At 51.8% G+C, this 14,780-nt stretch overlaps 1 protein-coding gene across 3 annotated transcripts; it reads right to left on the bottom strand.

The window, feature by feature from the left end:
* Nucleotides 1-1,131: 1,131 nt before the first annotated feature.
* Nucleotides 1,132-12,541, bottom strand: GATA2 (GATA binding protein 2). Of its 3 annotated transcripts, XM_080625635.1 has the most exons (6): nucleotides 12,365-12,541; nucleotides 11,455-11,906; nucleotides 10,243-10,842; nucleotides 7,548-7,693; nucleotides 4,554-4,679; nucleotides 1,132-3,719 (listed from the first exon to the last, which is right to left on the bottom strand). In XM_080625635.1, exons 2-6 carry the CDS (start codon nucleotides 11,681-11,683, stop codon nucleotides 3,420-3,422), a joined length of 1,401 nt encoding a protein of 466 aa, XP_080481761.1. In that variant the 5' UTR covers nucleotides 11,684-11,906; nucleotides 12,365-12,541; the 3' UTR covers nucleotides 1,132-3,419. The 3 variants fall into 3 exon arrangements, with proteins under 3 accessions (XP_080481761.1, XP_080481762.1, XP_080481763.1); XM_080625636.1 differs by lacking the exons at nucleotides 11,455-11,906; nucleotides 12,365-12,541 and adding an exon at nucleotides 11,085-11,188; XM_080625637.1 differs by lacking the exons at nucleotides 11,455-11,906; nucleotides 12,365-12,541 and adding an exon at nucleotides 11,104-11,184.
* Nucleotides 12,542-14,780: the final 2,239 nt, after the last annotated feature.

Raw genomic sequence — 14,780 nt, 5'->3', positions numbered from 1 at the left:
AGGCCTTGTCCCAGTTGAGTGTTCTTTCTTCAGCCCATCCAGAGCCGCTGGGACTCTTTGTCATTCGGGAGCAGGGCTGGGGAAGAGGCTGCAGGCTAAAGAGAAGCACTGATAGAAAGAGCTGGAATCTGAGCACACACGCTGAAGAGGAACTGGGGTTATTTCTTTCGTCAATGAGTAAGGGGGTATCCCCAAGTTGGTTTCCACAGAAGTGAGATGCAAACCGCATGGGGTCGGAGGAAACCCAAGGTTCATTAGCAGTTTTCTTGCAAACATGGTTTTAGCAGCGGCAGTGCTCAGCCCTACATAAGGCAGGGAGCTCTGTACTGTTCACTTTGTAAGGCCCCAAGGAGTTCCTTGTGTGGGTCAGACTTGACCGCGTGATGAAAGAAGCCGCAAAGTTCTGGCCATTGGGAAGCTGCCTGGTAAGAGCCCTTCTCCATCCTCGTGCCAACCCACGGCTGCACCCCTTGTTCCCGGGACAGCATGGAGCAGCTCCAGCCTGGCCACCCCCCGCCTTGCTGCCTTCACACCACTGATGGTGCCAAATGGTAAGAAACAGGTTTCCAGGTTGACGGTGTTGCCTGTTACAGCAGCGCAAGAACCGGCAGAGCTGTGCCCGGTCTGATCCAGGCTCTGCCTTGAGCCCCAGCTGCTTTTCTGCATTTATGGTGCTTTAAAAACTTCTTTTTAATTGAAAACTGTTTCTCCAAACACTTTAAAAAACCAACCCCAAAAGATCCAACACAAGAACCCCCCCCGCCCCGAGAAGCCGCAGTTCATGGGCTGCTGCCTTAGATTTCACACTGGTTTAGAACCTTCAGTGCATTTAACTGCATGACCCCATCGCCCCAAAACAACAGCAGAGAATGAGCTTTTGTACCTGTGCTTTTTATACTAAATCATTCACAACTCCTTTTTTGTCCTACCCTGGTAGGGTCTTGAAACATAAATAGGCTGCCCTGCAGAAGAGTTGAAGCTAATAATTCCGCTCCCAACAATGCCCGGATCATTTTCCCTCTCTCCCTATTCCAAGGTGCCTTTATGACACGGAGCTGGGCACAGGTACTTTCACAAAAAAGGTATTTTATTATTCTTAGCAATATTCACCTGGAAGGAATATGAGGAAAGCATACACTTTTTACAGACAATATATAAACATGTTGTACAGAATTAACAATAACTTAGGTCACTAATCCAAAAATAAGCAAAATAAAAATTAAAATAAAAACAGAAAATACTGAAGATTTTTTTCTTTTTTTATGCTGATACAAGTACAAAATAATTTAAATCTCGACTGCCGTTGTCTATGCTGCAGTGACTGACAATATATTGCACTTTGTCAACTGTATCAGTAATCCCTGTCTTCCACCCACATCCCATCCCCACCCCCTGCCCCAATCCTACAGGAATCTGAGTTGGGTACAAATAACATCCAACTGTACCATCGGAGAAGGTTACAAAGTGAAAAGGTCCCAATTTTTTCCCTCAGTAGATTAAAAATGCTTCCGATTTCTCCCAACCAGTTTAGTTCCCCGCTTATTTCCACTTCTCTACAAAGTGCACCTATATGCCTACGCAGACCAGAAAAAGGAGGAAAGCAGGATTTTCACAGCTGCTTGGTTCTTATTTCATTATCAATATTGGAATTACAGGCTTAGAAAAGAAAATTAACGTACATCCGTTTTTATTCGTTCCGTTGGGTTTTTTTTCCTTAAAGCAGGACTTTTGCAGGAAAGATACAATTGGCTTGATCCAAAAACAAAGAAAAAAAAAAACCTAAAAAATCCCAACAACAAAAGAGTTAAAATTAAAAAAATAAAAGAAAAAGCTTGTCACAGAGTTAAGCTTACGTGGTTTACATCATCAAACCCCTCTGTTCACCGGGGCCTTTCATCAGAAGTATAGCTAAATATGTACATTGTATGTTATACTGGAGCTTGTGTTCACGAGAGGCATCGGATCATAACAATCAATAGAATACACTTCACATTGGCAATAGCTTGGGTTTCGGTCGTTTACGTACAATATGCTTTAATAATGGGAGATTTAAATTTAATTCATCTTTTTTTTTTTTATCCTTTTTTTTTGTTAGTTTTTCCTATAAAATACGCTGCGGGAAACGGGCGCTTCCCTCGTCCCATCAGCTGCCGCAGGGGCTGGGGGTTGACGGGTGTGTGAAGCTCAAACTGATTGTCTCTCTCTTTCCCCTCTCCAGTGATCTCCATGTGTTTCTGCCCTTCCACCTCCCTGTGAAGCCCACGGGGCCTGGGTGCCCATGTGGGTGACCGGCGTGGTGGCCACGCTGCCCCAGGCTTACCCAAGCAGCTCATCTGCATTCTTAAGCAACAGCTGCCAACACAACAGAACAGAATGCTTCAACCTCTGAAGTCTGAGAGTTGGGTGGGTTTATGCCCCGTGCTGGTTTTAGCTGTGCTAGAATTTAGCTGCGACACTTTGGGTAATGCCTGTGTCTCACCCCTTGCTAGTGCAGGATTGCCTCCCCGAGAGCTCTTTCCCAATGGTTTGTCCAATCTAGCTGTTTAGTTTGAGGAATAAAAGGGTAGTTGGGAGAGGGGCTGAGTTTTTTAAAGAAGTCTTTCATGTTAGGGAAAAGAATGACAAAATCATGTTAACATAATCACCATCTTGGGCACGTTAAAATCCTGTATCATTTGCTTTGTTTCCCCCAAATCTTCCTCTCCTTCCTATAGATATTTTGGTATGGAAGATAGATGGAGCTAATCCAAGGGGCTGCTGAGTATGTTCCCCCTCTCCCCTTGTTTCCAAGGCAGGTTTGCTCACAGGGTGGTAGCCATTGCAAACAACAGCACAAAAACATGCAATCAGAGGGGCTGAGGCTTTTTGTGGAAAACAAGAGCAAAATAAATATGACTTTGTGTCTGATTTCCTTTTAAAAATTACAGTTTTATAAAGATGTCCTCTTTTTTTTTTTTTTTTCATTTCTTTCTTCTTTTTTTCCCCATCCCAACCAAAGTCCACAATAGAAATCCAGCATGTCTGGCTTCCAGTGAGCCGGTTCCATCCTGGGAGGCTGCTTAGATCTCTTTACAATATTCACAGTAATGACAAAGAGAGAAAGGAAAGCCAGTTCCAAGCCTTTTCCTTCAGCTTCTGCCACCTTTTGCTTCCTGCTGGACCATGAAGTATCGAACAGGTGAGTTCTTTTTCCTTATACCTGAGGGGGCAAAGTGCATTACAGGCACCACTACTTTTCTTCAGAAGACCCATCACTTGCAAGGTTTTAGTCCAGCATTAAGAGTTAAACCACATGGGAGCAAAGATCCCCTTTGTCATCCCTACATTCTCCTCTTGGCAGAACATTTTCTTACTTGGTGTCGTCTTAGGCAAAGCCCCATGTTCTTTAATCTCTGGGTGGGTCTCTTGGTCATCGGGTTTTATCCCATGGCTGTAACCATGCTGGATGGGTGTGGATGTCCAAATGAGATGCTGGAAGATGGGTGAATGGGGGTAGGTGTCGGAAGGATGTGTCCAGAGTGGCTGAAAGGTGGCAAATGCCCCATGGGTGCCATGTGACTAGCAAGGGCAGCAGCGCTGAAGGGAGAGGATTTCTCCTGCATGCACTTGGACAGTTCCTCAAAACACTCTGAGCCTTTCTTGCTTTTCTTTGATTTGTTGGACATTTTCCTATTCCTGGTCTGAATTCCTTCCTTCTTCATGGTCAGAGGCCTGTTCACCTGCAAGAAATGAGAAAATCAGGCTCATGCAGACAAAATGACCTTATTGTGCAAAAATGAAAACATTTGGACAGCCCCTGTGTGTTTTTCCTGGATGGAGACCTTTTTCTGGCCAAAACAAAAATGGTGTTTCTTTCTGCAGAACTTGTTTATATTGATTTGTTTGAGTTGTTTAATAAAACCATACACACAAAAACCCCCTAGACATGAAAAACAAATGGAAGCGCATTTGGCAGCCGACGGCTCTTTCCCATAGGCTTACCCTCAGTCCTCATTCATTTCCTAATAGAAGAGATCAAACTCGGAGGCACACGTTGACCCAAATTCAGTCCTAAAACGTGAGCAATCTTGTACCACTAACCTCTATTACAGTTTAAATAATGCTCCAACATGTCAAGTGATTCCTGCTTAGGATTAATTTCTTTAATCATATACATATTAAAACAAAGCCTTAGATTTAATTATTTAAAGAAAAAAAAAATCACAAGGAAGATGTCCCATCAGGATTAATTTTTCCTCAGAGCCCATTCCAAGTGACCTCTGTGTTTCTGGAGGGAAGCAGCACACAAACCACACTTAGTTAAAACCAAGTGTGGTAGCTCTGTTTTGCCCAAGCATTAGAAGCCAAGCTAATACATTGTAATGTCACTGAACTTAGCATCACTGTGCTGACAAAGAACGGCTGTCACTTCCCAGGGGAACCTTAGAGACGGGGGAAGGAATAAAAAAAACAACGCAAACCCTGAAACCAATAAAAGCCTGGTGTACACCATGCAGTTAAGACATCAATCCCGGCTGGGCAAGCAGCAACACATGAGATGAGTAAATACTCACATTGTGCAATTTATAGTAGAGTCCACAGGCATTACAAACTGGGTCCCCGTTTGCATTACGTCGCCATAAGGTTGTGGTGGTTGTCTGACAGTTGGCACAACAAGTCCCTGCTCTCCTGGCCGCTGACTAACCGAAAGAAAAAGAACATTAAAATGTGTTGGCAGGAGGAGGGAGATCCTCGCATCAGAAAGGTCAGGTTGGACTCGGTGTTTGGGTTGGGTAGAACGAGTTACTATGATTTTACACAGCATCAGGGCTGAAGGAAAGGTCCTTCAGTTTTACATTTAGGGTGTTGTTTAAATCCAAGTAGTCTCGGATGCAGACGGCAGCCTCTAGCCCCATGGCACCGTGCATGCAGGGGAAGTAAGGAGGGAAACAATGCATCTCTAACTGCACAAAAACTGTAGAGGGGCAACATCACCTGGTGTGTCCAGGTTTTCCCTTTGCAGGGTTCTAGATTTTGCCATGAAAATGCATTTGCCTTTTTAAACGACTGATTTAGTTTGTGCCAGCGTTGGGGCTGGGTTTGAAAAGAGGGGAATGATCTTAAAGAATGTGATTCTTTCCCCTGCTCTGTCCCTTTAAAGATGGACACAAAAGAAAACCAACCGCATTGCTTCACTGGGTGCAGTATTTATCAGAGCCATCACTGAAAATTCAGTTTCCATTTACAAGTGAAAGGGGGAAAACAAAACCGGCTCCAACTTTCTTTAAATATTTAGCAAACCAAATTTCATGCCTCGCAGCAATGATTGCGCTGACCCTGCTGCCGCCCCTGTCCCTACTCAGTGCCTTGCCTGACAGGCCCTCAAACAACTGTCTTCGAGGGGAAAAAAAATAGACCAAAACTCCACCACCCTTTCCTAAAAGTATTGTTCTGCTGAAACCAAGGTGGGGGGGAAGAGAAATGCCCAAACATTCCCCCACCTCCCCAGACAACAGGAAAAGTCTACCAGCAGGCAGCAGTAATCCCTGGATGGGCCCTTGTCTGCCAGACCCCGCAATAATGCGCTCTTTGTGCGGGCACGGCATGGATGGAGCGTTCCGGCCGGGCTAATTGCACCCCATGTTTTGGGAATTAGTTTTGTATTAGGAGGCTTTGGCCCTGCCTCTGGGAGCACTAAAATTCAGGCAAGTTTTGTGCAATGCAGTGTGTGTTTAACGCAGCAGAGTCCACTTTCTAACACGGATCAATCCTGGTGGTTTCCCCGGGGCTCTGCTCCCTGGATATTTTTGCCATTAGGCACTGGGAGCCATGGGGTGAAGCAGCAGCTTTACAGGGCCAGGAGCAGTCCTGGAGTGGGGGGGTTCCCACACAAGGACTGTGTGCGCTTCCCCGCTGCCGGCACTGTGCAAAAGCCACTGACTGGGCTTGCATAAGAGGAGCGCCCGATTCTGTTCTCACTTGCTCCTGATTTACTCCAATGCCCTCTGTAAATTCCTCAGCGCTGGTGGACGGCTCAGTAGCTTAAGGCAAGAATCAGGCCCTTGGAGACTCGTGTACTTGAGTCCCTTACTCGCCCGTGAGAACAGGCCAAAGGCAGAAAGAGGGGGTACCCCCCACTGCCACTGCACTCAGGCAACCCAAACACAATTAATGCCAGACGTCCAAACCCTGACATTATGAACATGATCTCTTTGCCATTGCACGTCAGATGAACAAATCCCCAAAGATGGCCATCCCCTCACCCCCGCAAACAAGCAAACTCCAGTGGAAAAAGGGGCAATAAACAAAGCTGTAAATCAATTCCAACAAAACAAAACACTAAAACAAACTACACTGAGAGGAAAACCTCCTGAGTGCCCCCCAAACCCTGGGCACTGAGCTGAGTGTAAGTCTCCAACACGTTGGAAGGTGGAGACCTGTGTTTGCATATTTGAGATGGCTTCACTGATACTCAACTGTGCTGCTTAACTCTATGGCCTGTCCCATTCAGGCTGGAAAGCACTTGAGCCTGAGAGACGATAATGTTACACTGTTGTCTTAACATTTTTCTATGTGTCAGTCACTTTAGAAGCCAGTCATTAAGGAGCTTGCATAGTTGAAATTCTGACTCACAACAGAAATCTTCAGTATCCCGTCCCAACGTTAGAGCAGCAATGCCAATTTTCTGCTCTCCAAACCTCATTGAAACGTGCCCACGAATAGCTGAGAGACTTGGGCACCATAAATCACAAAGCTCCAACAAATATATTTATTATTCTTAGCATTTTAAGCATTATTTGTGGAGTAGAGTGTATTAGAAATTTCAAAACAGCAAGCATGACTGGCAAGGCTCGCCTATAGAAACTCTCTAAAGCTTTTAGAGTCAGGAAACAGATACACAAAGTTTCCTTATCTTTACCGTGCAGATATCCGGATAGGAAACTACTACCAGGAGCTTAGAAAGGACTTTTTTTTTTAAATCACTCAAATGAAAATACAAAGTGTAGGTGACTCCATGGAAAAATAATGGGATTTTTTTTTAAACAGTAGGGGATTGTCTGGGGAGGGAACTAATATTAATATTGCCAGAGAATATAAGAGTGAAAATTACTTCATGGCCTTTATACAAATAATTATTAAGTAGGAGCAGTAGCTTTGACTCATCTGATTTGTTTTGCTTTTTCGGAGCTGGAACCCTTTTTGTTTAGTAGCTGGTGGAGGACATTGCGCTGATAACCCTTTCACTCCCAGTGTGTGCCCAAAGCTCCCAGGAGGCCAAATAAATGAGGAATTAAATTAAAAGCTGTCATCCCAGGATGAGTGGGGAGCTGGATACACGATACCCCATGTGGACTGGGAGCTGCGGGGGGCTGCCGGGGCAGAGCTGGCCTCAGGCTCATTGTGACCCCAGCGAGCCGGACCCCATGTACCAGACCCCCTGTACCACAGGGCTCAGCTCCGGGCAGGGGCCGAGCAGGGCTGAGACATGTTTGAGTTTGAGTTGTGCCTGCGTGTGTGGTCCCTTTGCCTAATTGATCCCCAAACCCAGGAGAAACAGAGCCACCTACCAGCCTTCGCTTGGGTTTAATGAGAGGTCGGTTTTGACCGTTCATTTTGTGGTAGAGCCCGCAGGCGTTACACAGGTAATGCCCGGTGCCGTCTCTTCTCCAGAGAGGGGTAGCAGTTGCTCCACAGTTCACACACTCTCTGCCTTCTAAATGGAAACACGAAGAAACCGGATTTCTTTCTTTAAAAACAAATTCACAAAAGCTTTTTGCATTGTCCTTTAGGCATTTCCCAGGAGTCAAACAGCGTGTTAGCTCAAGCACAATCAGACAGCAGTGACATCTACAGCACATGCAGCAAGGAGCTCAGCTCTGAGAACACCCGGACTCCAGCACGGATTTTATGTCACGATCAGAAGTGGGCAACACTCTCTGCCAGGTGAGGAATGACACTGATTTGTGTCAGGTAGAAGTTACCATCCTAGTGTTGGGCACCGCTGCCCTGCCCTATCGCTGCACTCCGATGTTAGATCCTGCATTCTCCAAGCACTAACACACACACACACAAACACACACCTGCAAACATGCAGCATGAGAAAGAGAGAAGCAGGGGGAGAGGTTTTGTAGAATTAAATCCAAGCAAAAAAAGACCTCCTGCCCTGTGCTTTCCTTTTTGTTGCTAATGCTACGGGAGGAGAAAGTGAAGCCGAGCAGACTGGGAATGGATACTGAATGCCAAAGGCTCCGCTGTGATTTTTGCTCTAAAGGCAGAAAAATGTTGTTAATGCCGAGCTTTGAGAAAGTCCAGCTTTAGCAAGCACCCTGGAAATCACTGTAAAAAACAAGCTTGGAGTTCTCCTCTGCTTCAGCGATTTTTCAACCCCACCGTTTGGGTTTGGAAGGGAGCAGTTTACCTTATACTGCTTCATTATTAGTTTTAGTGGGGAGCACGGCATTGCAGCAGGGCTGTATTAAACCCAGCATGTACCTCCTAGATGTGTGTGCCTGCCTCAGAAAGCTCTCTGCTGAAAGTTCATTTGCCTCTGACGGTTCGAGGGCAGGTCTGCTTAATATAGAAATCTCTCTTAATATAGTTTATGCAAATCCTACAGTATTTAACTGGAGAGGAAATTCTTCTTGCTAATAACTGGAGCAGGCCATGCCGAGTTCAGCGGGGCTTGTGTCTTCTTTAATCTAGGGAGTGGGTGGCTTTTAAACAACACAGTCCAGAGTGAAAAATGAGGGGAGCTCTGCGGCACTGCGCTCGGAGCTTTTGTCCCTCCTCGGGCAGGAAGCTGCAGGAGTCGGCGTGTCGTGAGGCTTAGTTCTCCTACAAAAACACGGAGTGGTCACGAACTTTCCCCAGCTCCTTGCACGGGGGCTCCCTCACGGCCAAAGAAAATCCCACTACCCAAAACCCATTAAACAAACAAGAGAAATAGGTGCTCACTTCCTCCATCCAGTACAGTCATTGGCAGCTGCAGGACAAAGTCTAGAGCTACTCAAGTCCCTTTATCTTCAGAGTCCTGGCTCTTGACTGTTTCCAGGCTCGGGCTGCTAACTGCCTTCACTTTTTACTCTCTGCACTACTAAAATATATCTATTTATGATATAAATACATACACATAGTGGCTACTATGTATCTAAAAATAACTATACATCCGTAGTGGCCATTATGTGTATACATATATAAAAGTAAATATATATGCATAGTAGCAACTGCGTTTAAATAATAGGAGAGAGTATTTTTCCCCTCGGAGGAGCCATTTGAAGCAGAGCTGAGGAGCTCGTGCAATAGCTGATTTTTTTGTTGTAAAATTCAGAAGAGATCACATTTCTAAATTATTGTCTGCTTAAAAAATAAATCCATGTAGTGTCTTTGTAAGCATATATGTGCAATAATATGCAAGAATATACACACAAAGCTTATGTAGCCCTTTTCTTTTAAGGGCTATCTAAATCCAGCCCCGATGTTCGGCCGTGCATCTCCTCCCTTGCCGAGGATGTTAAACGGGAGGTAAGTAGAATTACACCAATTATCTGAATTAATCTGTCCAGTTGCACGTTTAGCGGGATTGCAGCGGGGGATTAAAACTTTGCCCATCACCTAATTTGCTGATTTAAGTCTGAAGAGATGCAAGGAGGGGTTGTGAGATGGGAAAGTCGTTTGGAAGCACAGATGCGGCTGGTTCAGAGGGGAAAAGAAATAAGGGTATTTTCTAGTTAAAGTTGTGCTGGCGAAGGGTAGCGCTGACCGACACCTCCGTCCTTGCGCTGGTATGTAAACTACATTTGAACTTTTGCTCCTGTAAAACGTGAAGGGAATCAGGCCCGGGGCGATGGGGAGCGGCCCGGCCGGGGCGGTTTCGCTTTCGCCCTGCGCTGGGCCGGGTTTGCGCTGATGAGGAGCAGTGGAAGTGACTGCGGGAGAAAGAGCCCTGGCCCAGAGTCCCCACGCTTGACCACGTCTGACCGCCCCGGGGGGGGGCCGAGGTCAGTTTTGCTCTAAGGGAAAACATACATTTAGCCTATTAATCCCTCCTTGCCACAATGAATCTGCCGGCTCCCACTGCACCGGTCCCCACATCCCCTCCGAGCATGCCGGGGCTCAGCGGCCGCTGTGGGTGCACTGACACCCATGGGAGCCTGGAACAAGCTCTATCTCCTCGCTTAAAAAACTCCAGAAAAGGGGGAGCAAGCTGCCACCTGCCGCTCTGTCCCCGGACACAAGCACCCCACATCACACCCCAGCACTTACCCGAACAGGACCTGGCCTTGCTCCGTGGCTTGGGAGTGAAGCTGGATGCGGGGCCCCCCAGGAAGCTGCCAGGGTGGAAGAGGCTGCTGCTGTAGTCGTGTGCTGCTGGCACATAAGAGGGGTACGTGGGGATGGGGTGGTGGGTTGAGGGTTGGGCCCCCATGCTGGCAAGGCTGCTCCTCAGCGGACTGGCACTCTCCATCTTCATTCCCTCCGACAGTGAGACTTGGTACTTGATGCTGTCTTTGTCCTCCTGCCTGGCTCCGGCAGAGGAGGATGGGGAAGCAGCGCTGGTGGAGTTGGGGTCCGGGGACACTTCCTTGGGAGGGGTCGGGGGGAAGCCGAAGAGGTGGGAGCCGGAGTGCGAGGCCGGGGTGAGCGAAGAGGCAGAGGCGGTGCTGGACGTGCTGCTGCCCGGGTACACCGAGATGGCCCCGGGTGCTCCGGCCGCCGAGGGGTGCAGGGGGGTCTTGGTGAAGGGGTTGACGGTCCAGGGGTTGTGGTGATGGGCAGACAGTGCCGCCTTGCTGCTGTCCAGCCAAGGAATCCCGGGGCTGTGGAGAAGGTGAGGCCGGCACATCTGACTCCCGGTCAGGCGGGCTGTAGGGACACAAGAGTGATCGGTATTAGCGCGGGGCCGTTCGGCACGGGAAGGCCCCATTCCCTCGGCCTGCGAGAACTGGAGAGGGCCCGAAGAACCGCAGCCGGGCTGGCATAACGGCCCCTTCGCCCGATCTCTTCCAAGGGGGGACACCGGCCAGCCCAGCGAGGGGAGCAGTGGGCACAGGAGGGCACCAGGCACCCGGGGCAGGCTTTAAATCTCCCCTTTCTTCCCACCCCACCTGGGGGTAAGCAGCAAACCCTTTTCTGCTCCATCTTCCGAGCTGCTGCAACGCGCTCTCTTCGGCTCCTAAAACCACCCCCAAATAAAACCCATCGTCGATTTGAACCGGTTTGTATTTTGCATCCGGGAAGTAGCCGTGTCTGAGAAGTTTTAGCCTGTGCGCACACTATTTCCCCTTCCTTTCTATCCTCCCCCCTTTCTTTCCCTCCCCTCCGCCAGTCCTCGGTTATCTCTAGGGTTAAAATCCAGCCGTGCCTCCCTTTCTATCCTGTTTCCTCAGGTCTCCTTCCCCCCCTGCTCCGACACACCGGCGAGTCCCCCCGATCGTCACTGCTCGCCTCCCGCCCGGGCCGGGGGTGCCGGTTTACCGTGTGCCTGGCTGTAGGAGACCCTGGCCCGGGCATGGGCGGAATTGGCGTAGTAGGGATTGCCCTGGGAGTCCAGGTGGTTGAAGAAGACATCGACTTCATCCGGAGGTAGGAGCTGCGCTGGTTCCATGTAATTGTGAGCCAGTCCTGGGTGGTGGCTCTCGGGATGCTGCCCGTTGAGCACGGCGTGGTGGGCCATCCAGCGAGGCTGGTCCGTGGCCACCTCCATGGCCTCGGGCCTCCCCTCCCACCCAGCCCCGGAGCAGGAGCGGGCCGATGCTGCTCGGGGAGGGGGGGGGTTGGCGCTGCTGGTGGGATTTAGGAGATGGAGTGGCTTTTCTTAAGGCGAAGATGTCCGGGCGGCTGGCGTGGGCCCTGGGCAGGGTGGGGGGAGCCCCCCGGAGTCACCGTGTCTCTCTGTCCAGGCGGGCGGCGGCAGGTCCGGGCAGCACCTGTAGGGACAGACGGACGGGTGAGGGGATCGGGAGCGCCGCACCGGTCGGTACATGGATGGGGAGGGAGAAGCAGAGCCCCTCCCCCCCTTCCAAAAATGTCCTCTCCCCCATCGTCTTCTCCTTGCTCCCTCCCTGCTCATTGCCCCACAGAATAAACAGAGATCCCATTTCAAACTCTTTACCCAAAGAAAAAGCAAAAAGCTTCCTTTTCGCCCTCTCTCCGCTCTCCCTACAAACGTCAACAGGATTTTTCCCAGCTGGCTTCAAAAGCGGGGTGAAAAAGGAAGAACGGCAGATCCAATACAGAGTAGTGCTAGCAAGAACTGGGACTGACACAAAAGGAAAAGGAGGGGGAGAAAGAAAGGGGGAGAAGGCGAATTGGAGGGAGGAGAAGGGTGTTTAGTGAAAGCAGTGAGTGCGCCCTGGCAGCAGCCCCCCCCGCGTCCCGCACTTACCGGCTGGCGGTGGGAGCCGGCGTGGAGACCGCGAGTACGGCGGAGAGGGGAGGAAGAGAGGGGGGAAAATGGGGAGGGAATTAAAAATAAGAGAAGCCCCGAGCGCGGGGGGAGCGGAGCTGCAGGGTGTTACTCAGATGGCAAAGCCGCTGCTCTGGCCGGCGCGGTCCCATCCCCGCGCATCCTATATGAGCGCTGGCGCCAGCTGGCCGCGGCGCCGCAGACGGGCCGGGGCGCGCAGGGCCGGCGGGGCGGCCGGGACAGCCAATCCTGACAGCCGATCCCGCCGATCCCGCCGCCCCACACCGCCCCCAGCCGCACCCCCGGCCCGAACGGAGCCGGCCCGGGGAGGGGGGGAGCAGCGCGGACCCCCCTCCTCCGCCTCCTGCCCCCCCGCAGCATCCTCTGGCAGCGCCGAGCCCCGGGGCTTTCCCTGCCTGGGAGCTGCACGCCCCTGCGGGGCGGGGACGGAGAAATGGGGGGGTCCCGCCGGGGTGTGCGGGGATGCGGAGGGGCAGGGGCCCACGCTTTGGTGCGAGGGGACCGGAGCCAGCGATGGGGCCGGCTCCGCCGGGTGCTGTCCCCGGCCGTGGCTCCCAGCGCCGCCGCCGGGATGCCCGGGGCGAGGGGGGTGGAAATCGGCAGCGGGGAGATGAATACGTTAAAATTCCCTTGAAGCAGGCACAGCAGCGCGCAGCCGGGAGCGGGACTAACCCCAGTGTGGCTGTTCCCATCGTGTTAGTTTGAAATAACTGTCTGAATGGGGAAATAAATAAATTTAAACCAAGTAATTGCGCTGCTCCGCAGAGCCCGGCAGGGTGAGAAGAGGGAGCGGGGCCCCGCCGGGCAGGCGGCGGCCAAGGGACGGGTCCTGCCCGGCTCCCCCTCGGCTCCCGGGGCTGCAGCGCTGGGGCTGGGCCCGGCTGGGCCTCGCTGGAGGCTGCGGCAGCGGGGAGCCGAGCCGAGGGGGGCCAGTGACCGGCTGCGGCCTCCCCGACGGGGCTGCGGCGCCGAAACCCCGCGTGTTCTCCTTCTCCCCTTAAAATAAAATTGAAAACCCCCACAACCAAACCACCAACAACAGAACCCTCCAAAGACTCAGTTTTAACATTCCCAGTTACTCGTGAGCCGTGCAGAGGCGCAGCCCGGATCAACAGGCGTTTTCCGCGGAGTTCGCGGCGCAGCTCGGGTTCTGCCATCCCCGAAAGTGCGGACAAAGCCACCCGTTTTGGGGGCAGAAAATGATATTATTAATAATACTAATAACAATGAGAAAGTCAGAGATTGCCCGCGCCCTGGAGCGCGGCCGGGCGCTGTGCGGGTCCCGTATCCCGGCGCTGCCCTCCCGCGCCTCCGCCGCCGCTTTCGCGGGAAATGGGAACAGCTCGTCCCGATCCCGTAAAGCTCCGAGCTGGATCCGGGGCTAGGGAACTGCCCCTCACCCGGGAGCGGGCAGGGTGCGGGAGCCGAGCACGGCCCCGCCGCCCCCCGGCAACGGCTCCAGCCCGACGGGGCGGCCGGGAAGGGGGTGCGGGAGCCGGTCGGGGCCGGGCCGGGGCCCAGCGGGGGGGCCCGGAGGAGGAGGAGGATGGTGCCGGTGCTGCCCCGGCCGCCCCAGTCACCACGACGCCGGGGCTCTGACGTCACCCGTCACTGCCAAATTCGCCAGGAAATGAACTTTTTTTTTCTTTTTAATAATAATGATGACGGTAATAATAATAAAACTCCTTTTCCTCGCTGCCGAGCCCGTCTGGCCCGAGCGACGCGGGGCTCCCTCCATAGCTATTCTCCCACCACCATCACCCCTTGTCCCCTCCAAGCATCCCCCAAGGGCACCCCCAGCGCAGCCCCCGGAGAGGGGAACAGGCAACGTGGCTCGGGATGGCGTCTGTGGAGACTGGGGCTGGGGGAGCCGGCTTTGCTCCCCCTCTTCCCGCATCCTTTCCTCTTGCACTCGAAGCTCGGGCTCCCCGAGGCCCTGCCTTTGGGGCTTGGCGTTGCCACTCGCCCCCCGCCGCTGGGGGCTGCCAAGCAGCTGATCCGGGCGGCAGCTCCTCGGTTGGCTGCCGGCCGCGGAAGGGGCGGCGGAGCCGGCTTCTCCTCGGCCGGGCTGGGTGGTCGGGGCAGGCCGGGGGCAGCGCTGGGGCTGGGGGGGGGGGGGAAGCGGGGCCGGGCCTTGGGGTGCCCGGGCGCCCAGGGCCGGAGGTGCCAAGGAGGAAAGGGAAACAAAGCAATAAAAAAAAAGAAGAAAGAAAAAGGAAAGTCAAAAGCGAGAGAAACGGGGAGCTTTCAAAAAATCCGGCTTCGACCTCCGAAGCGATTTTGTTTCTACACTCACCAAACCCCCCACAAATCCACTCAAATATCCCCCCAAAAGGAAATTATTCTTTTTTATTTTCCGAAGGAAGGGTGAGTA

This window comes from Psittacula echo, assembly GCF_963264785.1.
Source record: "Psittacula echo genome assembly, chromosome: 9".
Classification (NCBI taxonomy): Eukaryota; Metazoa; Chordata; class Aves; order Psittaciformes; family Psittacidae; genus Psittacula; species Psittacula echo.
Note: the sequence above shows the minus strand (reverse complement) of the source record. Positions and strands in the feature narration are given on the sequence as shown.